Genomic DNA, 26,956 nt, shown 5'->3' with positions numbered 1-26,956 from the left:
AGTGTTTACCCCAGAGAGGAGGTGTGGAGAGGCTGACCCCTGCCCAGAGCCTTGGATCACCTGGGGCATCCCGGGCTAGGAATAAAGGAGCTCCTTTCCAGGGGTGAGAGGGAGCTCCTGGGCTCCTGCACGGGGTGTAAGGAAGGAGAGCAGCGGATGGAGAGTGCAGGCAGAGGGAAACCTCTGCTGCCCCTCTGGGGACCCTGACCAAGGGACAGGGACACAGGGACATGTCCAGGGAGAGCCCAGCACCTCTGCTGCCCCTCTGGGGATCCTGACCAAGGGACAGGGACGTGTCCAGGGAGAGCCCAGCACCTCTGCTGCCCCTCTGGAGCCTCAGCACCTCAGAAGGGCACGAGCAGCCCCCAGGACCCTGCAGGTACAGCCCAGGCTCCACGCAGGGACACCTGATCACTGGCAGGCAGTAACACAACTAAAACACTCCCACGTTTGACTTGAAAACATTCTATTTAATTTATACAAATAACTACTAAATAGAAAAAGTAGATTAAAACAAAATAGTTATTTTTCTGGCAGAGTTTAAATGCATATTATATAGCTTAGAAGAAATAAAATGCATTTTCCCCACAGCATTCATGACCTAATATTCTAGTTAACTCCTCCATTGCCTTCCTTTCCCAGATCAGTAAGATGCCAGACGCAAGGTCCTGTGGGAAATGGCGATATATACGTTCCATATTCCAACTGAAAATATGGTACAGACCACACACCTACAAATGTGAAGCACTTAAAATGTGACTATCGAGTTGTAATATGATAATACAGAAAACAATTCATGTTTCAGGTTATATTGTGTTACAAAAACGTCTGTGTAAGAAATCATGAAAGAGGCCACATAAAAATAAGCTTTAACTTTATGCACTTATTTTACAGTTTAAAAAACTGGCAAGTGCACTAGTAATAAATAATTTGCAAGTTTTGGATAAACAAGAAATTCCTAATGTTCAGCATTATTGTAAACATCAGTACACATGTAAAATGCAGCTAAAGTCTGACAGTTACATTTTCAGTTTACCGAATTCTTTTCCTATTACTCAGGCATAGATCAATGCAGGATACAGCCAATCATATTTTTGGCAAGTCATGTCATTAAAATTAACAGTGACAGTGCAAGTAAGGAATGCAAAGAATTCCTAGTGCAATAAAGAAGAGAAGCACAGGCAATATTGCTGATTAAAATTTACCACTTCCATGTGTTCACCTTGGGAGTGATTAGGAGAATTAAAATAAAATATTAAAAACAAAAAAAAAAAAAAAAGAAAAGGGAAAAAAAAGGAAACAAAAACAAAAAGAAAAGAAACAAGAAAAAAGCTGTTCAAAGCCATTGTTTAATGCCCTGATCTTGTCTTAGGATTTCTCTGTCTTCCTTCAGGCCACCAGCTCAGGCACAGCGCGTGCGGCTGAGTCCCAGCGCCGCCCCGGGCAGAGCCGGCTCCCCAGCTGTCCCCAAGGCAAGGTGGCCCGGGCAGAGCCGGCTCCCCAGCTGTCCCCAAGCTCACCTGGCCCGGGCAGAGCCGGCTCCCCAGCTGTCCCCAGGCTCCTGCTCCAGCAGCACGGGGACCAGGCTGGCACTGCCCGGGCAGAGCCCCCGGGGCAGCCACAGCCCTCGGGGCAGCCAGGCGCCTTCCTGCCGGGACAGCACCGCCAGGAGAGGGTCAACAGTCAGCTTTCAGTTTGTCTAAGGAATTGTCAATTTTGGTCAAAGTCTTTTTGATGCGCAGGGCTGTCAGTCTGGCCGAGGGGTTCTGGTACCAGCACTCCTTCATCAGCTTGGCAAGAGACGTCAACGTCTGGGGAGGAACAAAAACACACAGCACAGGGGTCACTCACAAGTAACGAGCCGAGGAGCACTGGCTGGGGCCAGGCACCCGCACAGAGAGGTTTTACTGCCTAATGAACACTCCACTTTCAGGGCTTCCCACTAGTTATCAAATACAGAGCTTACATGTAAGTCTGAGAACTTGATTAAACCAAGAGCACAGCTGGCCCATGGGCTGACTGGAGTGACCAACTAGTGCAACTTTAGACTACAGTGTTGGAGTTTTTTCTAATTGAGCAAACACTACCCAGAATTTTTCTTCAATGAAACCAACTCCTGCAGACCCATGAAGGCAGCTGAGAAGGTACAGAAGTTCTGACTGTGATTTCATCATGCCCAGCAAGATTTAACTGGCTGGGCTCCCAGCACAGGGCACAGCTCCACACCCAAACCTCACAGATAGGCACTCTGCCTGCCAGCCCTACAGATTTCAAACTGACTTCCACAGCTCCAAGGGCAGCCTGGAGAGGCCAGACTGATACTGATGAAGAAAAATTAACCTGAGCATCAGTCTTTCAAAAAGAGCAGCAGCCCCTATCTTGTAGGCAGGAAAGGCCAGCATTCTGTTGTGTGTGCTTGTAAGCCACAGAAAGCCCTGGACCAGCTTCTCTCCCCTTCACCTCCCCTCGGAGGGAGAACAGCCACTGGGAAAAGCAGCGTAAGGATTTTTGTAAATCATGTTCCTAAAAGGCCAGTCTGTGGGTGGCAGCTGCCAGTTTGCTCAGTGCTCCCCAAGCCAGGCCAGCACATCCCACCCTGCCCAGGTGACACTGCTGACCATCGAGGCCATCGAGATCCTCCCCAGGCAGTGACAACTGGGAAAGCTCCCATGGCAATGTCAGAGAGACCAGCACACACTGACCGGGTCTGAGAACCATCTGTTGGGAATGTTGGGCCTCTGCTGATCCACACAGACCACTTTCCTCATGTCTTCAAAACTGGGGTCGTTCGGAACCAAGTCATAAAAGGGTGGCTTGTAGTCTTCCACGATTCCTGGTGAGACACAAACAGACATCACTCAATGAGTGTGACAGTGAACAGCACTTCTGCGGGGACAGAGGGAACACAAAAGCCACCCAAGAGGCACAAAAATCCTTTAGAACTCAACCCTACAGTGTCATGCAGCCTCCGAACAACAGAACAGCCCTCACTGCCCCAGGAACAGCTTTTCCTACTCAAAATGTTAATTAATTGGCTTCTATTGCAAGTCCACAAAGTATGGGCTATACCCACTTTGCAGATGCTGGAGCTGAAAGGAGGAGAAGTAAATCCCTTGCCAAAAGGCCATGCATGTAGCTTTCCTGCCTACCAAAAACTGGGATTCCTACAGATGGAAAAATGTAAGGTCTGCACTGGGGTTTCTAACAGGCTCAACACACACTTGGGTGTTTCTGTAATTGCTGAAAGAGTCCAATAAGCATGTCAGCATCCACAGACCCTCAAGCTGGTGCTTCAAACCATTTCATTCCCTGCTATGAAAACAGCAAAATCCTAGGGTAACTGGCACCACATGCCATCACAAAACCAAACACCCAAGAGCCTGTGGCACTCAGGAGTTCAATGCATCTTCATAAAATCACAAACTGGTTTGGGTTGGAGGGACCCTCCAGCCCATCTCATTCCACCCCTGTCTATGGCAGGGACACCTTCCACTGTCCCAGGCTGCTCCAAGCCCCATCCAGCCTGATCTTAACCCAACACCCTGGCCATGTCCTGGGCTTTGGCACTGAAACCAGAGCTGTGTGTGCTGCTCCAGTGTGTCACCCACGCACAGAACACTGCCAGGCTGGAGCCCCTCTGCCTGCTCCCCAGGACACACGTGCAAATCCCTGATTCCTCACTGCACCAGGCTCACCAACCATCTGCAGGGAGCCCAGCCCTCTCAGGAAGCCCATTTGCAAACTGGTGTTCAAAGACAGGCATCTGGGTCAGCAGTGTGGAAAAAGCCGGAGCTAATGAGGCCCTCTGTGTCCAGCAGGAACATCAAATAGCTGCTGCTGACAGAAATTCCACAGACTGAAACCTGCTGTCCCACAGCCAGACATGAAATCCAGAAGAATCTCCGCTGCCCTGAAACTGAAAAGAGGTTCTCAATCTTTCCTACAGCAGTTGAATTTTAATTTTCCTGTTCTATTGGAGATGAAGATCAAAGTCCCATAGATATTCTGTGCATACTCTGCAAAAGTCTGTAAAAGGGTGTAAAAGGGAAACAGGAGATCACAAGTGCCTTGGAGAACAGTGGGGTAATTTGGAGACGTGGCTACCCCAGCAAGTTCCCAGCCTGCAGTTTGCCTGTGCTATTCTGACAGGGACACAGGACAAGTGACAAGTGCTGTGTAAAGCAGCATCACCCATCCTCCTGCTCAGAGCACTTCCCAACTGCAGCTACCAAACATCACCTGCTGGCCTGAACTCCCATCTTAGGAACCCACTTTACTGTGAGACCTCAGAACACAACCCCCCGTGTGCCCCTGCTGCCACACCTGTCCTGCAGGTGAGGCTGGGCCTGGCAGAGACCAACACCCAGATCCGGCTGTCCCAGAGCTCTGAACACACTCCCAGGGCACGAGGATATCCCGGATGAACTTTCTCTCTCCTGGCTCTCATTCACTATTGTCATGTGCTCTTTCCCAAGCCCAGGGCACACAGCTGGCTGCTGCACAGACACGCAGTGCTGAAGACAAAGGAGGCAGGCTGGCCTTTGCTCCAGTGCTGCCTGTGCAGTCCCTGAGCTCTGTCCAGCCTGGCGGGAGCCCTCGGCACTGCTGGGGCCACTCAACCTCTGTCCCACAGCGCGTCCCTGCCCCGTGACACGCTGCCCTGCCACTGCCGGGGACACCCGGCTGCCCAGCACAGGCACAGCCTGGGCACAGCGCACAGCCTGGGCACAGCCTGGGCACAGCACAGCCCACAGCCTGGGCACAGCACAGCCTGGGCACAGCCCACAGCCCACAGCCCACAGCCTGGGCACAGCACAGCACACAGCCTGGGCACAGCCCACAACCTGGGCAAAGCCAGGGCACAGCCCCCAGCCTGGGCACAGCCCACAGCACAGCCTGGGCACAGCCCACAGCCTAGGCAGAGCCCACAGCGCACAGCCTGGGCACAGCCTGGGTACAGCCCACAGCCTGGGCATAGCACAGCCCACAGCCCGGGCACAGCCCACAGCCCAGCCTGGGCATTCTGCACAGCCTACAACCTGGGCACAGCCCACAGCCCAGCCCACAGCCTGGGCCTCCTGAACAGCCTGGGCACAGCCCACAGCCCGGGCACAGCCTGGGCACAGCCCACAGCCCACAGCTCAGCCCACAGCCTGGGCTTCCTGCACAGCCTGGAGGTGACTGCTGTCACTCCCAGCACACCCTCCTGCCCTCCTGGAGCCCCTTCAGGCCCTGCCAGGGGCTCTGAGCTCTGCCTGGAGCCTTCCCCAATCCAGGGGAACATTCCCAGCTCTCCCAGCCTGGCCCCAGAGCAGAGGGGCTCCAGCCCTGGGACACGTCCATGGCCCTGAGCTGACTTTAAGCCCAGCTTGTCCTGTGCATGCACAAATCTCACTGCTGAACCCAACACAAAGCACAGCCGCAGCTCCAGCCTCACACAGGGAACAACGACCACACACCAGGGTTCCTCTGAGCAGGAGGAACACACCTCTGAGCTTCTGGTGTCACTGTGGAACAAGAGCACAGGCCTGGGAACAACCATGGCAACTCCCAAGGATGTGAGCTGTGAGCGTCAGGTACCAGGTAAGTGCTGAACCAAGGGAGCACATTCCAAGAGCAGGGGACACCTCCAGGGAACCAGCACTGCTCCATTTGAAGAGAGGCAAACTCAGCTTTGGGGACTGAAATCACATTCTGAGTACAGAGAAAATGCTGGCTGGCTCCTGCTGCAGCACACAGACAACACACAAGTACTTCTATGTGCCAAAGGAGGTTCCTATCACATTTTCCTCCTGATACTAAACAAGAAAATACCAAGAACCACCGTGTCACCTGGAAGATCATTGGGTAAGTTTTTAAAAATAAAAATAAAAAAATAAATTAGAATAAATAAATAAAAATTAAGAACTACAAGACTTAGTAGTCATGTTAGAACAACTTCAAGGTCTCTGTGAGCTGAAGCACTAAATCAGGCTGAGTCACTGGAAGGCTGTGCCTGAGCCCAGGAGAGCACAGGGAGCTGATGAGTGCCTCTGGCTCCCCAAGACACCACCGTGCCTCGCTCCCAATGCCAAAGTCTCCCTGCAAAGCAAACAGGGTTATCAGAGTGACCAGCAATGATTCCCGCACAGCCCAACACACAGGGGCCAGGGAAGATGTTTACTCCATCCCAACCAGTGCAAGGGCATGGAATTGCTTACAGCAGCAGCCAGGAGTACAGAGCAACTGGTTCTGTGCAATCAGTGTCACCAGCACCTGAAACTTCAGCTGTCCTGATGTGACCAATGCAGGCACAGATCTGCATCACCTCAAGTGTGTCCATGGTGGCACTGAGCTCACTCAGAATCAAATTCCCAGAGCATGCACCTGTAAGCAGGTAGGTCTGCAGTCCCACCTGGTGAAGCTGCCAGCACCATCCACCATTTCTTGTTCAAGAGCAACTCAGGTAAAGCCTCTGCGAGCTGCAGCTGCTGCAGCAGTACCTGTGTCCAGTGCCAGAACTGTCCCTGTGCACAGACCAGTGCTACTTTCCAGCCTGGTAAAGCAAAAGCAGTCCTGAATTCTGATACCTTCTGCACTGCCTTTCTTTCTGTCTTTTATAGGGTTTGTCATGAGAAACTGACACCTATAAACATTCACTATGGTTTAATGACACAAGGAAGGAGGATAGAGACCTTGTGATCTAAAACTGTAACGTAGCTATTTGATATGAATTCTGTCCCACCAGGCCTTGGAACGAGCAGGGGACTCTGTTCTCTGCCTTGACAGGAGTGGCAGCAGGATCATCCCTGCCCCCAACACAGCAAGAGCCTGCCCAGCGTTTCAGGGGTCAAGCACCGTGGCGCCCAGCCCGTTCAAGGTGCCTGGCTTGCATTACCCCGGGGAGCTGTCCCAGGGCCCAGGGCAGCCCAGCACTCGCACTCACCGTTGCTGACCATGCGCCTGGCCACCTCCCAGAGCACCAGCCCGAAGGCCCAGATGTCCACGCGCTTGTAGGAGTCGAAGCAGTCGGCCTGGATGGACTCGTCCAGCACCTCGGGGGCCATGTAGCGCTTGGTGCCCACGCGGGGGTTGTTGCCCACGTCCAGCTGGTTCGTGCTCTGGGAATGCATCACTGCCAGGCCTGAAGGACACACAAACAAGGCGCGGTCAGGTCCCCTTCAGCTGCAGCAGCACACGCCCAAGGGCCCCGGCAGCAGCGACCCCTCAGAGGCTTTGGGAAAGAGGAGCCAAGGGCACAACTGCCCAAAGACCAACGGGGTCAGCTCCAGCCCTGCCAGCAAAACCAGCCCCAGGGGCCACACACAGGCCCGGTATCTCCCAAGGGATTACCATCCAGCATTTTACTGCACTCTTGCAAAACACTGCCATGAAGTGTTTTGCAGCCACTGGATGTCCCCAGCACTCCGGGCACGGACACGCAGAGGCCAAACAGCTGCTGCTCAGAACAAAACAATTCTACACAGCATTCAAGTTTATTTATAGACCCTTTGGGTAGGTGGATACACCAGAACTGAGGGGAAAGGAGAAGAAAAACACTGCACGAAGGATACACACAAGTTAAAAAAATAAAGCTGGAAAACAAAAACACCGTATTTGCAGCAGCTTGAAAAATAAACATCCTCAAGCAGATCTAAAATGAGTCAGACAAAACCACTCTACCTGGTTTCTACTAATTACTAAACATTTAAGCAGAGAACATTATGTGAGGGACCAAATGACTGTAAATTTGGAAACGCACAGAGCACTCATTTGGCCACGGTAAACAGAGAGCACTGCAAATTGAGGAGCAGTGGGTGCATGGCAGAGCCGAGCGACAGAGAGGCGATGCAAACTCTCCCTAATTTCCGCAACAAATCTTCTAAGATTGACATATACTATTTACATTTAACAGGAGTTTATTTTAGGTGAACCTTAAAAGGCTTTTTATCTCAGTCCCACAAAAACTAACCTAGCACCAGATCATTCATTTGCCTTTCTTTCCAAAGAACAGTCTGTTCTTTAACGTAATAAAAACCTGAAAAACACTTTTCTACAATTCAAATGCACTTCAAGATATTTCAAGCTGATAAGAATATGCTTATGGCCTCTCTAGAAAGATCACAGAATACTTTGGGTTGGAAGGGATCTTAGAGTTCATCCAGTCTCACCCTGCCATGGCAGGGACACCTTCCCCTGTCCCAGGTGCTCCCAGCCCGTGTCCAGCCTGGCCCTGGGCACTGCCAGGGATGCAGGGGTGCCACAGCAGCCCCAGCTCCAGAAAAGGAAAGGGCCAGAGGGTGGAAACAACACAGAGCATCACAGAAGGAAGGCAGGAATGCATGCCAGAAGCAACAAATTCTTTGGTGAGTTTCCCTTACGAAGGAGGAACACAGGAAAAAATGTGACAGGTATATATCTGAAGAGGTCACATTTTTAAAAATAGCTATTTTAACCACCACAAAAACTAATCAGGAGGTGTTTACTGCTGTGCTCTCTTAGAAAAATCTCTCAGACCTCTGAAACCTGTAGGTAAATAGTGTAATAGATTTCACTATACCAGTGCCATGTCAATCAATGCCTGGACATGCTGCACCTCCTCAGAGTGAACTACAAATTTATTTAAAAGCTAGTCTCTCACACTTTGTATTTTCAACTTACCGCTGCATTTGTTACTATTCTCACATCAAACTTCCAGAGGCCCAAGCATGTGGCTTTCATGTTTTCCCTGTCTGTATCTCAAGTCCCTCAGGCACAAGTGACAGAAACTATGCAGCAGAATTATTATGTAAAAATTCCCATCTCCTGATACACTTTTTGCCTTGGCAATGGTGCCCCAATACAGTTCTACTGCTATCTCCTCCCTTGTCTGCAGAGAAAAGCAAAAACAAGTTACTGCCAGACATCCCTCCAAGGTGTGAACCAGCCACCCTGCTGTGACTGCTCCTCAGCACCCGTGCATCGTGCTTCAGCTCCAAACCAGCTGGTCCCAGGGAGCTCGCTTCTGGGCCCACAGAGCGCTCTGCGTGACTCGAGCTGACAGAGCCACGGCACGGGGACAGCACACACGCTGTTTCGGAGAGGAGGTTTAACCCCTGCATCCGCAGGGATCCGGGAACGGGACTGAACAACGGAAACCCGCGAAATGGCCCCAAAAGCGTGGCTGGGCTGCAGGCGCCACCTGGCGGCCGCGCCGGGCACTGCGGGGAGCGCCCGCGAGGGAGCGGCAGCGCCGGACACAGGACAGGGGACAAGGACAGGGACAGGGGACACGGACAGAGATCACTGCGGGTCACAGAGAGGGGACAGGACAGGGGTCACGGACAAGAGGACACTGTGGGCACATGGACAGGGGTCACGGACAAGGGTCACTGTGGGCTCACAGACAGAGGACACCGCGGGCACACGGACAGGGCTCACAGACAGGGCTCACGGACAAGAGGACACTGTGGGCACATGGACAGGGGTCACGGACAGGGGTCACTGCGGGCTCACAGACAGAGGACACCGTGGGCACACGGACAGGGCTCACTGCGGGCACACAGACAGGACACCGTGGGCACACAGACAGAGGACACTGTGGGCTCACAGACAGAGGACACCGCGGGCACACGGACAGGGCTCACTGCGGGCACACAGACAGGACACCGTGGGCACACGGACAGGGCTCACTGCGGGCACACAGACACACCCCCAGGCCCACAGCACCCCTCACTCCCCCGGCCGCAGCCCCCCAGCCCCCTGGCTCGGCAGGAGCGGGGCTGCACTCACCCAGGTCGGCGATGCAGCACTGCCCGTTCTTCTTGACGAGGATGTTCTTGCTCTTGAGGTCGCGGTGGGAGATGGCCGGCTTGCCCTGCGTGCCGAAGATCTCGATGTGCAGGTGCGCCAGGCCGCTGGCGATGGACAGCACGATGCGCAGGCAGCTCACCGTGTCCAGCGTGGTCAGCTGCAGGTAGTCGTACAGAGAGCCCATCTCGTGGTAGTGTGTGATCAGCCACAGCTGTGTGCTCGAGTTCCTGGAAGTCATGTCGGATGCAATAAAACCTGCAGGGGAGGAAGAAGGAGAAACACGAAAATGAACGGACAGAGCTCCTGCAAGAGTCCCCGAGAAGGGCAGCTCAGCCAGGCAGAGCAGGTGCTGATAATGCCAAGGTGCTGTGCGTGACCCCTACAGCCCATCCACCCAGGAGCTGCACTCCATGATCCCTGCAGGTCCCTTCAGCTCTGAATATCCTGTGACAAGGTCAGTCAGTGCTGCTGGCCCCTCTTGCAATGCACAGCGTGTTTAATTACAGCTGCACTGCGGACAACTGCAGGTACTGCTGTGGTGAAAGCAAAGGCTGGAACCCTAACTCACATCTATTCACAAGAAGCCATTACATATTTGTCAGTCACATCAAAAAACTACTTGTTAGGACCACACACATTAAAAATATTTTTATTTTTCCTTCTTTTTTAAGGGTCTGGGTGTGGGGAAGTTCCCAGTCAAGCAGAAAGACCCCAAGTCTGTAGAACATTTGCTGCTGCCACTTGAGAGGGTCACACTGGAAAGCAGAAACACCCCAAACCTCAAGCCAGGAATAACCATTTCCATTTTCAGAGTCCACAGGCAGCTAGTGCAGACTGCTGAGAAAAGGGTTAAAATGGGTGGCTCAACCATAATGATCTTCATGAAGAAACAGAAAATTTTCTGTTCAAAACTCATGAACCTCAACCTCAAGTACTGCCTTCAAAAACATCATGTCTTTCAACTGAACCCCAAATTCAGGGGAAGCTCCCTTCCTGTCACCCCTGCATATATCCACATAGTGATCTCAACAGCTTTACCTGGGAACAAAAGTTTTATTCCCAAGTCAAAGGAACAAATCATGCTTATAAAAAGCTCACATACATTTGTCAGAAAGAACACCCACTGCCTTCTCTCCTAAAGTCAGACTTGTGCACAATGTGACATTTCTGTAATCTGTGATATTGTTTAATATTGCATCTAAAAAAAGCCCCTAAAATAGCCAACAAATTTGACAGTCATCAAGAAAGACTAAACACAGGCAGAGCACCAAGGAAAATATGCAATGTAATTTCAGCCAAGTCACTTGCTCTCTTGGGAAGGGAAGTTCAATAATTCACATTTCAGGAGGCCACCAAATTATTTTTGTAGTAAGAAAGGAACTGCTTCAGGAAACACACAAATGTCTGGCAGAGTGAGCTAGAGAGCCAGGGAACATTCTCTGACAGGAAGCAAGAATAAGGAGCCAAAGGAAAACTGACTGAAGACAGATTTTGGGTGAGGCAGTGTCAGCACTCCAAATGTGCTGCTGCTTTTATTTGCAGAGGTGGCACACCAGCGACAGAAGGGCACGTCTATCACGAATCAAAGGGCTGCTTAAACCTCAGATATGGCTCAACACAACAAAGCCACTTTCCCAGTTCTCAGAACCAAGCACATAAGGTATGAGTGATGCAAAAGGTGCATTTACTTTCCTATTTACAGGGAAAAAGATACATCATGCAGCTATAACTGAAGTTTAAACACCAAAAGAGCTTACCTGAGCAGAACAGTTAAACAGAAGAAAATACTGGATTCATACTGCACTTTACTTAGCCATAAGGAAAAGTATTCAAATCCCCAAATCTCATCATAAACTCCTCCCCACCTTTTCTCCCCCCATTTCTGCAGGGAAACTGAGATTACAACCCAACACAGCCGCACCAGAGCTTCCAGAGCTGACTCAGTGGGCAGGACTCTGCCCTGAGAGCTGCAGGAGCCATCCCCTCCCCAGGGCTCTGTGGCACCTGCACTGCTCTCTGTGTGCTCAGCGGCCAACACCTGGCTCGTCTGGCTGGCTAAGTGCCTCCTGCTGGAACACTGCAGGGCAGCAAGGCACAGCTGCTGTGACACACTCCCCGATTGGGACTCAGCCCCTCCTGCAAGTCTGTCCCTGAGAATTCCTCTCCGGCCATTTATCACAACACAAGAACCCAGAGACCGTGAGCTGCCTGCTGGGCGTGCAGCGCTACCTGTCCAGGTAACTCACCTTTACACCAGACACACCAGGACACAGAACGTGCTTGTCCCACTTACCTAAAATATTCTCGTGCCGCAGCAGTACAGTGTTGTACAGCTCAGTTTCCCTGAACCAGGACTTTTCATCCCTGGAAGAGAAGATCTTCACAGCAACGTTTTCTCCTTGCCACTGACCCCTCCACACTTCTCCGTAACGGCCCTTTCCTGGTGGGGAAAAACACAGGGCAAGCTGTGAGCTGACAAGCAGCCCTCAGCAGCAGAACTGACTGCCATGAGCAAGCAGCACCCCGGTGGGCTGTGTTCCCTGTGTGCACCTGTCACACTGGAGCCGGTGCTGCAGCACTCTCGCTTTCCCTGCACGCCCTGTGAGTGTGGCTCTCCCTCCCTGCACGCCCCTGCAGCACAGAGCCTTCAGCTGGCAGGTGGCACCATCCACCGCCAGCAACCACAGCGCCTCTGCAGCTGGAGTGACTCAGGCAGCACACGGCAAGGTCAGCGTGCTCAGCACAGAGCTCTGGGCTCTGCAGCAAGGGGGACAGGAAGGAAATGTAATGCTGGGAGTACAGCCCTTACATTTCTATTCCATCATCGCCCCTTGCAAAATGAAGATTTAAAGAAAACAAAAGCCCAAACCCATCCACAAACAAAAAAAGGATTAAAAACCACCAGCCCCACCAAAACCAAGCCCTGTGGGGATCAGGACATACTGTCTGCAAGCCAAGCTTTTGAGCCCAAGAGCTTCCTCACCTCTGCAGTGCCTGCACAGCACCCTGGCTCAATGCCAATGCCTCCAGGTATCTTTGACCCAAATGCCTCCTAAACTCAATTAACACTATTCAATTAATAATAAAAATATGCTGAAGAAAAATGTAATGAATCCTTCAAATGAACACTAAAGCCCTACAAAAACTAAAGAGCCAGAAGACACTGACCCACACACTCCACAAGTGTGATCTGGCGAGCCACCGTTCTCTGCACCAAGAAGGGAAGTCCAGAGCCACTTCCAGATGTGCAGGAATGGTCCAACAAATCCTGTTCAGAAGGAAAAGCAGCAGTTTAGGACCCATGAGAAACCCCATTTTCCCCTGTTTACACGCACCAAGGACAGGTTGGGTTAAAGCTCAGGGGTATCTCTGTGGCTCTGGGGATGCCATTTGGTCACTCAGGGTCAAAGAGCATTTGTTTAGTCAGTCAGTATTTCTTTAATAAGAGTAATAAATACATGACAACAGATGTCTGTGCACTGGAAGCCCACTCCTGGCATACCAGCTATCCTCTGCCATGAGATTCTGCCCTTTTTCAGCACTTCACTCTTCTTTTACTCACCTTATGTCCTCTCAGTTCTGTTTCTAATACCTATTCAAGCTTGGTGCAGGATTTAAAACCAAAACCAGTTTTCAAATAAACGAGGTGAAGGGACTTTCCAGAATCACCTACACAAGATTTGCCATTGATACTCCAGAAAAACTTCTGTAACAAATCTTTCTTAAAACCTTTATCAGTTTCTGGTATTTTTAGTGCATAGAGAGCAGACTTTGAGCTGTAAGCTTATAATAAACATGAGTGAGATCCTGATAGAATGTTAAAATCCCATTAGCCTTGTAAAATGCTAATGCCCAGCTACTTTTACAGCCAGGAGTTTTGTATTAGTTCAAAGCATTAACAACTATTGTTAGACTCTTTCTTTACAAAGGAAAATAAGTGTAATCAACTTTCTATTATTTCCAGAAAACTGCATTGCTGCGCTTGGACCAGATATCCATGAAACCTCACTTCTTCTAAGAACCTCTTAACAAGTGCTCAAGAAAAAGAATCTGGGAGTGACAGAGACTACTTTACTTTTTAACCCAACTAAGGGCTCATTTTCCTTCCTGCTTGCATCAGAGGCAAAACAAAAGCAACGAAAACAAAAAACCATCCCCAAACTTATCTACAGCAACTGTAAAAACAAGATTTGAAGAGGCCAGAGCTCCTTCCACTAAGCAGCTTAGGGCTTTAAGCACTTGCTACACTGCAGAGACTAATCCTAAATGTAAACTTATCTAATGTGTGACAAAGCCAGTGACTTAAAACACAATGGAGAAGAAAAATCTGGAATCTAGGAGAGTTGCTGCTCAGATGAAGGTTTGGGCACAGGAGCTACCAATTACATTTAGTGCCTCAGCCACACTGGGAGGCAGAGCAGCAGCACTGGCTCCGAGGGCCTGACAGCTCCCAGCTCTTCGAAACAGAATTTTGATTTTTTTCTTTGCAGGTTTTATCAGCATTTCCAAGTAACATTAAATAACTACAAGTACAAAAGGTCTGCAAATGGCTTGAAATGATCTTGCACAGATAAGACAGAGGAGCTGGTAAAAGCTGGAAGTCAGTGCTTTAGGATCACCAGCTGCACACAGGCCTGGGCCATGGTGGATACATCAAGACTGGCTGTTTCAAACCAGTAACGTGGAATATCAGGATTTGTGGGCTCATTAAACAGAGCCAAAGGCATTACCAAAAAGAGGAAAAACAAATATTAACAGACACAGGGCACTCTACAGCCTTGCAGTGAAAGCACATTATGGTGGGACAGCACCAAAATAGAAAATGTTTTCCAGCCTCTTAATGCTGGGGGCATTTTATCTCAGCAATGCAAGGAGAATAAACTCTGCATTGCTTCAGAAACACACTCCATGTGCCCGAAGCTTTACTTGCTCTGCTCAGATAAAGGGAGGGACAGCTGCTGGGACATTTGTGCTCTGGCCTCAGGGAAGGGGAAGGGACAGTCACCTGCAGAAAGGGAACACTTCCCGCTCATTATACTTTCCAGAGACCGCATGAACAAGAGCGTATTTTGAAAACTGAGCTTTGAGTAAGAATTACACATTTCTTACAACTCCCACTGCTCTCCATCAGCAAATGTCACTGATATCCCAGCCATCCCAGAGTCCAGCTACCGAGATCATGGCAGTCAGGCCTGAAGGTTTTAAACATCAAAATTATCTCTATTTTCTTTCTCACCTAGCATCACATCTTTTCCAGCCCTTCAGGCTGTTGTACATCACACATGCAGCACAGTTCTTCACCTCTCCCATCACTTCAGGCCCCCCAGCAGCCAGGCACACTCTGTTTTGATGTGCTGACACTGCTTCCAGGAACAGGAACAGTACAGAGCAATTCCCCAGGTCAAAGGACCTGCACTTGCCCAATCCATCTTCTGTTAAAATTCATCAATACTACAGTTTTGGGAGCACAGGAACAGCACCACTCAAGTCCTGAGGCCAAGTGGCATCCCCAGCAGCAAAACATGCCCTTAGTGACGTGGCCACACAGGAGGAGGAGAGGGGAGCTAGGACGTGAGGAAAACTGCCCCCCTGCACACAGGTGGGTCACTTACTGCCAGCGTGCTGTCCCCCACGTTGGAGGCAATGAGGCCCTCGATTGTGCCATACTCTGCATCCCTGGAATTGAGCCTCTCCATGTGGTTCTTCTGTATTCTCCGTATGATCAGCACAGCTACTGCAGAAAAAACTATCAACACCACCACAGGGGCCAGGATAACGATGATTAGTGTTTCCATGCTGTAACCTGCAGCTTCTCCTTGAAAGGTTTGCCCTTGGAAAAGAGGGGGGAAGGGAAAAAGCGTGAAAAGAGAGAAAAAATAATTTTGCAGATTCCCAGAGAAAGTCTTTAAGCCCATCAGCACTGACACCAACGCGACCTCGGTGCCCACCCAGCGTGGCAGAGAGGCTGTGGCACGGCCAGGTGTGAGCACACCTGCATGGAGGATGATGCACTCCCTGTGGAACAGCACAGCCCCCACTGCACTGAGCCACTCCTCGCAGGCAGTGCCTCCATCCCGACCCCAACCCCGCAGGGCAGCCCCTCACTGCCCCAGCCACAGAGAGCAGTGCACCCATGGGTGCCAGGGGTGTGCCAGCAGGCCCAGGGTGGGGACCAGGGCGCAAAGGCACCCTGTGCCACCCTTCAGCCAGCACTGGAGCCAGCCCTGTCCCAGCACAGCACAAAGGCACCCTGTGCCACCCTTCAGCCAGCACTGGAGCCATCCCTGTCCCAGCACAGCGCAAAGGCACCCTGTGCCACCCTTCAGCCAGCACTGGAGCCATCCCTGTCCCAGCACAGCACAAAGGCACCCTGTGCCACCCTTCAGCCAGCACTGGAGCCAGCCCTGTCCCAGCACAGCACAAAGGCACCCCGTGCCACCCTTCAGCCAGCACTGGAGCCACCCCTGTCCCAGCACAGCACAAAGGCACCCTGTGCCTCCCTTCAGCCAGCACTGGAGCCATCCCTGTCCCAGCACAGCACAAAGGCACCCCGTGCCTCCCTTCAGCCAGCACTGGAGCCATCCCTGTCCCAGCACAGCACAAAGGCATCCCGTGCCTCCCTTCAGCCAGCACTGGAGCCATCCCTGTCCCAGCACAGCACAAAGGCACCCCGTGCCACCCTTCAGCCAGCACTGGAGCCATCCCTGTCCCAGCACAGCACAAAGGCACCCCGTGCCTCCCTTCAGCCAGCACTGGAGCCACCCCTGTCCCAGCACAGATCAGATCAGCCCCCTCGTTTCTCAGCAGGCACTCCTGCAGCAGCCAGCTCTCACCTTTGGAGGAGGGCAGCTGGGCAGTGATGTTCATGTTGCACAGGTGCCCCTGGCAGCACTCCACGGCCTGGTTGGGGGATGGAGGTGTTTTGCAGGTCATTTTCCGTTGCTCATAGACCTGGAAGCAGCCCTTCTGGTAGACCTTGGCCCCGTCATTAATGCTCAGGGAAGCAAAGCAGCGCTGGCCTTGGCACCGGTCCCCGTTCCCACACGAGATGCCTTCACACACACACTCGTAGGGCACCATCTTGAGCTTCCGTTCATCGTCTGCAAAAGGGAAGGGCCCGGGAAAAAACATCATCCTGCTCTTCACAGCTTCAGTTAGAGCTAACGAAATCATAAGACAGTTAAAGCTGCTTAAGGGAAGTGATGTTGCTTTCAGGTAGTGCTGAAGAACCACTAAGCAGCAGCTAAAGATTGTAATTCAGCTATTTCAGTGTGACAAAGATATGCCACAGCAGACACAGAGATCTCTCTCAAGTAAGTTAAAATATTAAACTGAGAAAACTAAGTGACTCCCAGAAAGCCTTTACTCGATGGTTTCCAAAGGCTGTTTGTGAAGTGGGGAGTACACATCTTTCAGGGGCTCATGTCTCAGAACATGCAAGAGATCCTGAAATGAACCATTCCTTCCTTTCCATGGCAGTGGAAACACTATTTCCTTTTTCTGAGGCAAACCTTAAACACACTGCGTGTCACAAAAGCTTCACGTGCACACAGCTGTGTAAACCAGTTACAGAGGTCACTTTCCAAAGCCAATGGCTCACTGGAGCAATCAGGGAAGAGTTACCAAGCACCACACTGGAAATTCTGACCCCACACAACACTCACCTTGCCAGCTCGGAGATGGGAACGCCATCACCATCAGTACAGGGAGAATCATAACTCCATCAACCACCCTGGAGCTGCAGAAAGGAGAGACACCAGAGTTATGTATGCTTCCACTGCTGGCTAAAAGTGCAACCACCCCAAAAGCAGTGTTTAGCCTTTCATCAGTTCCTTACACGAAACACAGCCCAACGTTGACTGGACTCCATTTTAACTGTCTTGTTTCCTAAATAATTTCCTTCACTTATAAAATCCATGCATTTACTGCAACATCTTTTTAGATTCACAGAGACATCACATGCAACTACCATGTAAGTACAGAAGCTTGTAGTAGGGAAATTATGAACTCTCCAGTACCAAGCAGGCATGTAATATCAATGATACATTCTTTAAACCAGTTCCTAGAAAGTTAAATTATTGTTAAACTGAGAAGGTGGTCTGTAAAACTGTATTGTCTGGGCTTGGAGGGGAAACAGAAAAGATCTCCAGCAGAAAACTCAGAATAACTTCTATTAACCAGCAAAAACCATTGCTGGATGGCAAGAAAAAGACTGAGATGTATTTAAGGAAGATGCTGCTCTGTGAAGAGCAATTTCCCAGTTTAAGTTGCCTCTCCCAGGATTTTCCTTTCGAGGGCCCAAGTCCATTTCCCTGCTGCTGAAGACAGGTGACTACACCTTGTGCAACAGCCCTGGCTGATTCCAGCATAAAGCAGAGGCACATGTTCCCTCTAAAACAGGAAATAAAGGAGTGAATTTGCCTTTGTATTTCCAATCTTTGCCATGATACTTGGTCTTCACAAGAAAATACAGACCACTCTTTACTCCACTTTCTACTGTGCAACAAGGCCTGTGAAAAGAAACCCTTCTGCAGTTTCTTAGGATTTAACCCAACAGACAGGGCAGGTGACTCAGAATGGATTGTCCGTCCTGTGCAGGTCAGCTCCTGCAGGGACTCTCTGGCCTAGTCACATGGAACAAAATGCTCCTTATGTGCAGGTATTTGTCTTCATTTTTCAGATTGAATTCTAATTGAAGCAGATGAATATTGAAAACAAATCTGATATTGCCATTTTCCTTTCAGATCTCTTCTGTTGTGCCTTTTCAAATCATCAGCACTTCTTAAGTGCTCAGTGATGAAAGCCAAGCCATTACTTCTGTATTTATTTCCAGTAATTGATTCGTCATCAGTTAAAGTGATCAGAGATTTCTGACCCAAGCTCTTCCACAGGTCACTCAGGGCTGCAGCCCCTGGCCCAGGTAAAACCAGCATGGGCTGTTTTGCACTGGTGGGAGCTGCCCCACCTCTGACACACCTGGGGCAGCCCCCAGACCCCCACACCTCGACCCCCTCTCCAGGGCATCCTCCCATGGCCGTTCCAGCCCCTGTCCTAACACAGCGGCTGAGGGAGAGCAGCAGGGCCCTGCAGGAGCCCAGCTCTGCTCCCCAGGGAAGGAGGCTGAGCACACGGACCAGGGGCTGGCCACACTGTGGGACTGAAGCCACGGCAAGCACACACCAGCCCAAACACCAGGAAAACTCTGCCAGCTGCACGGACTTACCTGGCGTCTTTTCAGCCAGTTTATTTGAGTTACCAAAAACAAAGAAACAAATATACACAACTATATTTGTCCACATAAGCCCCTGCCCTGTATGTGTCAGAGGGAGGATGAGGATGGCAATCAGACCCACACCCCCAAAGAGGCAAACAAACCACACTGGACTTTTTAACAGATTTTATGCATTTCACACCACGCATGGTCCTCCCAAGGAAAAAAGCCCAATACTTCCATTTAAACGCTACTTGTATGAAGCCGTTCATCTTGCCCAAATCCTCAAGGAACTCCTCATCTGCCTTTGCTGAGAAGAGCAGTGCACACGTGCAGCAGCCTGTAACACACCCAGCCCGTGTCCGCACACCAAGCCAAGGGCTGCACCACCACGTCCGGGATTTTGGCCCACGGCCCTCGGCACGGCCCAGCCACACCGGGTCAGCTGTGCTGGGACACTGGAGCAGGGAAGGAGCTGGGAGACAGGCTCTCACCTTTACAAAACACTCGTTTCCCCTCAAAAATTATTTGAGGGCATGAGTTCAAAGGTGTTGTTCTCACTGCTTAAAAGAAATTACTTTTTCAAAGCAATTTAGGGACGTACATAAGCACCAAAGTCTGGTTCTAGTGACACCAGCAAGCACACCCCTTCCAGTTACTGCTTGTTTAGAGAGAAAGAAAATATACATTTTAATGTAAGGAACAAAACATTATTTAATAAAACCCCACAGAAAATTGCTGTGGATTTAAAGATCCATGAGATATCCAGTTACGATCTGGTACCTGAATTCACAAGAACTTTTTTCCTAAGGGAAGAGTTGGGATTTAACCCAGATAAATCAAGAGGAATTAACAAGCAACCAGCAAAAATACACAAAAGGTGTTTTCCTTTTGCCATTTGATTTGAGCTGCAGGCCGTGCCCTATGGAACTGCAGCACAGCAGCAAGAGCCACTAGAGGGCATCGGGAACACGGGCAGGGATCCCAGCTATGGGATGTGGGGATCCAGCCATCCCAGGGCTCGGGATGTGGGGATCCAGCCATCCCAGGGCTCGGGATGCGGGGATCCAGCCATCCTGGAGCTCGGGATGCGGGGATACAGCCATCCCAGGGCTCGGGATGTGGGGATCCAGCCATCCCAGGGCTCAGGATGTGGGGATCCAGCCATCCCAGGGCTCGGGATGCGGGGATACAGCCATCCCAGGGCTCGGGATGCGGGGATACAGCCATCCTGGAGCTCGGGATGCGGGGATCCAGCCATCCCAGGGCTCGGGATGTGGGGATCCAGCCATCCCAGGGCTCGGGATGCGGGGATCCAGCCATCCCAGGGCTCGGGATGTGGGGATCCAGCCATCCCAGGGCTCGGGATGTGGGGATCCAGCCATCCTGGAGCTCGGGATGTGGGGATCCAGCCATCCTGGAGCTCGGGATGCGGGGATCCAGCCATCCTGGAGCTCGGGATGCGGGGATCCAGCCATCCCAGGGCTCGGGATGTGGGGATCCAGCCATCCCAGGGCTCGGGATGTGGGGATACAGCCATCCCAGGGCTCGGGATGCGGGGATCCAGCCATCCCAGGGCTCGGGATGTGGGGATCCAGCCATCCCAGGGCTCGGGATGCGGGGATACAGCCATCCCAGGGCTCGGGATGCGGGGATCCAGCCATCAGATGTTTGGTGAAGACACCCAATATAACACACAACTGGTTCAGGTAACAGAGTCTATAGAATCCTTATGCTCTGTAGTCATAAAGTCCCAAGACTGCAAAACCCACCCTGAAACCCCAATGCTTGCTCCACTTTCACAGCTAATATTGCTCTCTCCTTTCCTCCTAAGAAAACTGTGTCCTGCCAAATCATTCCTGTGTGGGCTTACAGCAATGTGGGCCGAAGTCCTGTACTGGGGCTGTCTGGCAGCTGCAAGAGGCCAGAGGGGAGAGAAGAACCAGGCCAGACTAGCTGAAACACCACAAGGAGCCTGCAGGCACTGGCTGCTGGGAAGTGGCCTTGAGTCCCCGGAGCCAGCACTGAGCCATTAGCGCAGGAACCTCAGGCTGCAGTTCATCTCCATATGACACAGACATGGGAACATGAACATGAGAGCACTCAGACTTTCCAGATGGGATCAGAAGCACCCAGATATCGCTGACAGACCCAGTGGCCCCCAGCCAAGAGCCCAAGGGCTGTACATATTTTGCATGTACCTCACCAGATTCCTATCAAAAGAAAACATCCATAATACTGGATCACACTTGTGCCATCCACAATAGCCACACACGAGCTGAATTCATCCACGGCTGTGTCTTCAGAAGGAGAAATGTGCATTTAAAGGCAGTAATTCACAGCTTGCTCCTTAATTGAATCTCACACAAAGGAGGTGCAGCCCCCAAGCAGCCCCACAAAGGCATTCCTTGCGTCAGAGAGAGACAACCTTGGGCAGCCCTTTCTTATGGTCTAAACCTGGTTGCCAGAATTCAGAAGATGGAAACCAGCCACCAACTCCATTTGGTATCCACCTGCAAATGCACAAGGCACACATCCATGCTTTGCAGCTCCAAAAATGTGTCAAAGTGCCACCCAGGAAGACCAAATGCCTCAGATTTGAGTGACCACAATACAGAAAGAGTGAAGGATGGGATACTAGTTCTTCTGTACTCGTGTACAAAGTAAAATCGCAGCACTGCTGAGTAAGAATGAAAACACTACACGAAAGGCAACTACACAGTGTAAAGTGTCCTGGAAGTTTCTCCCAGTCAGTAACTCTGACACATGCACGAAGAGCCAATCCCTTGGTTCTTGTAAGAAAAAGAAAAGGCAGCAAAGCATGAGTGTCATATAGAAATAAAAACAGCCCTCTCCCAGGGAACAGGGACAGACAAGAGAAAACAGCATCAAGCTGTACCAGCGGAGGTTCAGGTTGCACAATGGGGAAAATTCCTTCACAGAAAGGGTTGTCCAGCCTTGGCACAGCTGCCTGGCACTGTCCAGGGCAGTGGTGGAGTCCCCATCCCTGGAGGGATTTAGAAGTTGTGCAGATGTGGCACACTGGGTTAGCGGTGGCCTTGGCACTGCTGGAAGGATGATTTGATTTCATGATGGTAGAGGGCTTTTCCAACACAAACCATTCAGAGATTCCCTGTGGGCAGCAGAACCTCCCAGCGGCTGCAGGAGGCAGAAGGCACTTGCCCCAGTGTAAAAGCTCAGGCTGTGTGCAGGTATTGCATCAGTACAGGGGTCTTGGGCAACCCGCTGACCGACGGCTTACTCAAACAATGAAGCAAGCACAGACACTTTTAAATTGATCTGCAACCTCCCAGTGCCTTTGGAGACACATGTATCTTTCTATATCATTTATTGCTTGCAGGGTAAATAAATTCACCGGGAGGCAACTGCCAAGGATTAGCATTGCCCTGTGGAACAGCCTTCCCCTCAGCAGCATGGCTTGAAAACCCTCCTTCACCAACCCCTGGTTGTGGCTCAGTGATCATGGCACCACCGGGGGCCCTGCACAGCGAGGTGTGCCGTTCCACAAGGGCAAGGGCAGCACACAGTGAGCACGGGGGGTTTGCAGCCCGTGAGCTGCTCAGGGAATGCTCAGGTTCACTTTCACCTCACACCAACCAGGCGTGCACAGGTATCTGCTCAAGACACTCGGATGAATTACTGGGGCTTCCACACATTTCACATACAAACAAACACGGCTGCCGTCCCCAGCGCAGCCCCGAGCAACCCGCAGGGCCTGCAGCACCCCCTGCTCTCCAAACAAACACCGCTCTGCCCCCGAGCTGCGCCGCCATCTCTGCGAGGAACTCACAGCCCCAGCGAGATCACTGATTGCTAATCATTTTCAAATGCTTTTTAGTAACTGGTTAAATATTACAGAGCTTGCCTGCTCAGGGTTTCTGCAGAAAACTCCAGCCAACCAAAACAAACATTTCCAAAAACAAATCTTTGGCTTGGTTATACCAACAAAACTCCTATTTTTTCCCTTTAAAAAAAAAAGGCTGTGTTTTTTTCCTGGTTTTCCCAGTTTTTCTTCACACGAATTTTAAAAACTCATTTCTTTATTCTGGGTTGCAGAGAAGCCTGGGTCTGATGATGTGCCCCTTTAGAGACCATCTCTCGCTGGGGCACACCCTGCTGCAAGATAACGTCGGCTAGTTCCTACAAACGCATTAATTAAGCAGCATCTCCCTACAGTCTCAGTGTTTTCACACATGCAGGGACCCAGAGAAGTGCAAATGCTTTTTATTCGCAGTCCCTGACGCTATCAGGCCAATCATTCAGAGCCAAACTCCGGCTGAGGTGAAGGCGCTCCCTCGCTCCCCAGGTGACCCCTCAGCTGTGCTGATATTTCACTCCAGTGAGGACCCTCATTTGCACATCAATAATCCCAGAGAGATTTCGCAGATTTACCCTGGCTAAACCTGAACCTCCAGAGTTATTTTCACAGGGTCATCACTGCCAGAATATTCTACTTCTGCCCTTTAGCCCAAGCACCCTAGCCTGAGTACAGTTTGGGGTATTTTAACAAAAATTAGCCAAAACTTTTTTTTTTTAATCCATTTCATTGCATTGTCAGAATAACACAACGGTAGCATGACTCAGCAAACATATCCACTAGTTAACACAGACCCATCAAAGCTGGAAATACTACAGACATATACTTATTTTTATTTGTGTATATACATAAATCTATAAACCTGAGCAGGGCAGGGGCAGGAGAGGCACAGAGGAACACAGCACATGGCAGGGGTACCGAGGAGAGACAGGAGAGCCTGGCTTCACACCTCCAGCTCACTGCTGAGGGATTAAAGCGGCATTAGAGCAGCATTCTTCAGCAGTGATGGGCTGCTACAAAGTCAGAAAGGTTAAGGGACATGGCAAAGTCAGGTCAAACTCATACATCTCACATGGCCTTGCCCAACCTGACTGTACTCACAGATCTTCTGAAAACCATTCCATGTATTCATACAGGGTTTTGGTTTAATTGCTGCAGAAGCCAAAAGCAGCCAGTCTCACCCCTATTTAAAGCTAAACTCCCATGGCTGACCTCACACACACACACAGAGCTGCAGATGTGAAGCACAATGAGAGCCAGAGCTCTCCTTTGGGACCAGCCTGGCTGCGGAGCCCTGCACACACCTACCAGCAGCTGGGAACAAGGCCACGCTCACCGTTCCAGGGAGCTCGGGACACATACCCAGTGGCTATTCCCAAGGCCCCACATGTCCACACAGAGCACCCAGCCACGACTGGGAATGGGACACACTGAGGACACTGAGGCAAAGCCCACCTTCACCAACTGCTGCTCAACACAGTCAGCACCCAAACATGCTTTGGGCCAACAGCCCTCCTCACCCACGGGCTGTGATGGAGGAAGGGACCATTCTCAACAGCACACAAGGCAGCTCCTGCTCACACACAGACCATTCCACTCTTTTTCAAACAACATCAAACCATTTTCCTCAGAGGAAAACTCAAGTTAAAGGAGTAAATGTACTTCCCACAAACAACCTGCTTTACAAACTGTTCCTACAAAGGGTCAAGAAGCACTAAAGCACTGTCAAAGGCATGAGGAAATAAATTTTGGATACTCTGGATAGTAACTGTCATCAATCTATCAGCCAGATAATGCTGAAGGAAAGGACCAACAGTCAGAACAAAAAGGTTTCCGTGTCCCTACCACTCACTGCTCAGTGGAAATGGAAAGCCAGGTTGGTTAACAAGGCCAGATCTGACTTCACAGAAACCTTCAGCATTTTCACTCATCTTCTGGCCACAAGACAGACTCCTCTGGGTTTCATGCTCTAAAGCGTTCCACTCAAAAAGCAGCAGCAAAACTCTACCCCAGGTTCTCACCAGCATAGCTCTAATTGTGAGTGCTCTGAAGTTAGCAGGAACACAGCTGCAGAGAGAAAGCAGAAGCTGCCATGTCTGCCTGTGAGCATGCAGTTAGGCCAGGAACCATCTGAACTTCAGCTGGACTAGACACTAAGAAAACCACAATAAAATGGACTGAGGCATCCAAAATTATTCTCAGAAAATAGGCCAGACCAGGCATGAAAACATCTGGGCTTGGCTTGAGTCATGAACCACATGAGCAAGACACCCCACCGCTGCCTGCGGGCCCGAGTGAGGAATGTGAGCAGCACAAAGGTAGGCAGAGCAGTCTCCCACACCCAGATTCCCTTTCTGCATCTTCCTCCACCGAACATGCAACAGGCCCTTTATTCTGACAGGCCTTGCCCATCCCAGTCCAGTGGCACTTCTAAGAATGGCATTTCTGGGACATCAGGTAATGCATACACCATCACAGCTGGTCAGCCAGCCAGCTCCAGGCATGTATTCCCACTTCTGAGACAAAAACAAGGCCAAAAAGGGTTAAACCATTGCAGTCCTGGCCTATGCTGGCCAACACTGAACACGTTCCAAGGACCCCTTACTCTGCTACACCCACACACAGCAGCTCCCCCTGCTCCCTCACACCCTGGTTCCAATAACTTACACAAACTGGTGAGGACAAGCTTATCCCAGCTGTAAGCAGCAAACAGCCAAGACCTCATCTACCAGGAGCACTGCAGCAGCTCAGCTCCTGTGTCCCTCAGATGAGTCAGTGCCAGCATTATTCCCTTTTAGCTTTACAGCACTGAGGCAAGTGAAGTGAGCATTCTCACCAGAGCTGCTCTCTGAGGCCAGAAAGCCCCAAAGGACTCTACACCACAGTGGGAAAGACAGGGATGGGCCACTGACCAGAAACTGTCACTGCCTAGACTCAGTAATGAAAGAGGGGAAAAAGCAAAGATTAAGGAGGAAGTCAGCAGAACTTCAGTGATTAATTAAAAATAATCTGCTCATACATTTTGGAAATAAGCCTGACAGGACAAACAGGTATGAAAGAGACACAGGACACAGTATATTCATGCATTTAATATAACAGAGAAAATGCACAGAGTATTATACATATAACCTATGGACTAATCCAGGAAATCCCTTTTCTGGCCACCACATGTACTCCTAACATGCACTTCAGCACTCTTGCTTCAGAGTGGATTGACCTGGGTCCCCTCACTGGAAGGTGCTACCACACATGGCTCCAAGCTGCCCAGCAGAGGCTGAGAACTTGACGCCCACGTTTCAGGACAGAGCACATTTGCCATACACCAGGAACAGGGCTTGCAGCCTAGTGTCCTCCAAAGAAATCCAGCAGACAGATGTCCAAACCACTCTGCAACTGCCAATAAACAGAGCTCCGGGCAGGGCCAAGCTTCAGAAAACCCACTGGTGCTCCAAGACAGAGGCCCGACGCAGTGAGAGCCACAGAGCCACCCGACCCCAGAAGCGCGTTTGACCAACAGCCCCTCAGCTCTGCATCCCCCAAGCCCAGGGGCAGCTGCTGAGGGCAAGCAGGATGCCAGGAGGGGTAAGCATTAACTTCTAACAGGAGAAGGGGGACGCACGCCCGAAGCAAGCCCGCTGCCCCCGCTGAAGGCCCCCACAGCTGGCACGGGCACTGCCAGCCCAGGACTGCTTTCCAGGGACAGCCCGGGCTCCTCAGCACTGCTCACGCCATTAATGAAGGTTTTATCTCTCCCTCTTCCTGTCAGTTCGGACCCAGACAGGCTGACTCTGTTAACATTAGAATGCTTATTTTTCCCCTATCCACTATCTCCAAGCCAAAACAACATCTGGAACTTCAGCCTGCCATACAGAGAGAGACAGATTATAAATGGAAAAGGCTACACATCAGCTTCCCAAGCTTTATACGTTTCTGCTTTTATCTGGACTTCCCACATGTACCTTCCAAACAGCTCCACAGGGAGAAGAACTGATTCCTTCACAGAGCCTCCCAAACACAATGTAAGGCCCCTTTCATTTCAGAATAACCTCAAATGATTATCAGAAAAATAACAGGAGCAAAACCGATAGGAAAGTTTAGAGTAAGAATTTACCATCTGCTCCTTGCACAAAAGAGAG

General features: G+C 50.8%; 1 protein-coding gene across 1 annotated transcript in view; it reads right to left on the bottom strand.

Moving 5' to 3' along the window:
* Positions 1-449: 449 nt before the first annotated feature.
* The window catches only part of ACVR1 (activin A receptor type 1), a 43,038-nt gene continuing 16,531 nt past the window's right edge, over positions 450-26,956 (bottom strand). Inside the window, exons 2-10 of the mRNA XM_064718346.1 lie at positions 17,436-17,509; positions 16,605-16,871; positions 15,384-15,601; positions 12,940-13,039; positions 12,065-12,211; positions 9,751-10,026; positions 6,926-7,123; positions 2,703-2,833; positions 450-1,811 (exon numbers count right to left, since the gene is read on the bottom strand). Of these exons, the coding sequence (XP_064574416.1) occupies positions 1,677-1,811; positions 2,703-2,833; positions 6,926-7,123; positions 9,751-10,026; positions 12,065-12,211; positions 12,940-13,039; positions 15,384-15,601; positions 16,605-16,871; positions 17,436-17,487 (1,524 nt within the window). The 5' untranslated portion in view covers positions 17,488-17,509 and the 3' untranslated portion in view covers positions 450-1,676. The remainder of the gene's footprint in view (positions 1,812-2,702; positions 2,834-6,925; positions 7,124-9,750; positions 10,027-12,064; positions 12,212-12,939; positions 13,040-15,383; positions 15,602-16,604; positions 16,872-17,435; positions 17,510-26,956) is intronic.

Source organism: Zonotrichia leucophrys, chromosome 7 (assembly GCF_028769735.1).
Source record: "Zonotrichia leucophrys gambelii isolate GWCS_2022_RI chromosome 7, RI_Zleu_2.0, whole genome shotgun sequence".
In the NCBI taxonomy this organism is placed as follows: Eukaryota; Metazoa; Chordata; class Aves; order Passeriformes; family Passerellidae; genus Zonotrichia; species Zonotrichia leucophrys.
This window is presented reverse-complemented; position numbering and strand designations above follow the sequence as displayed.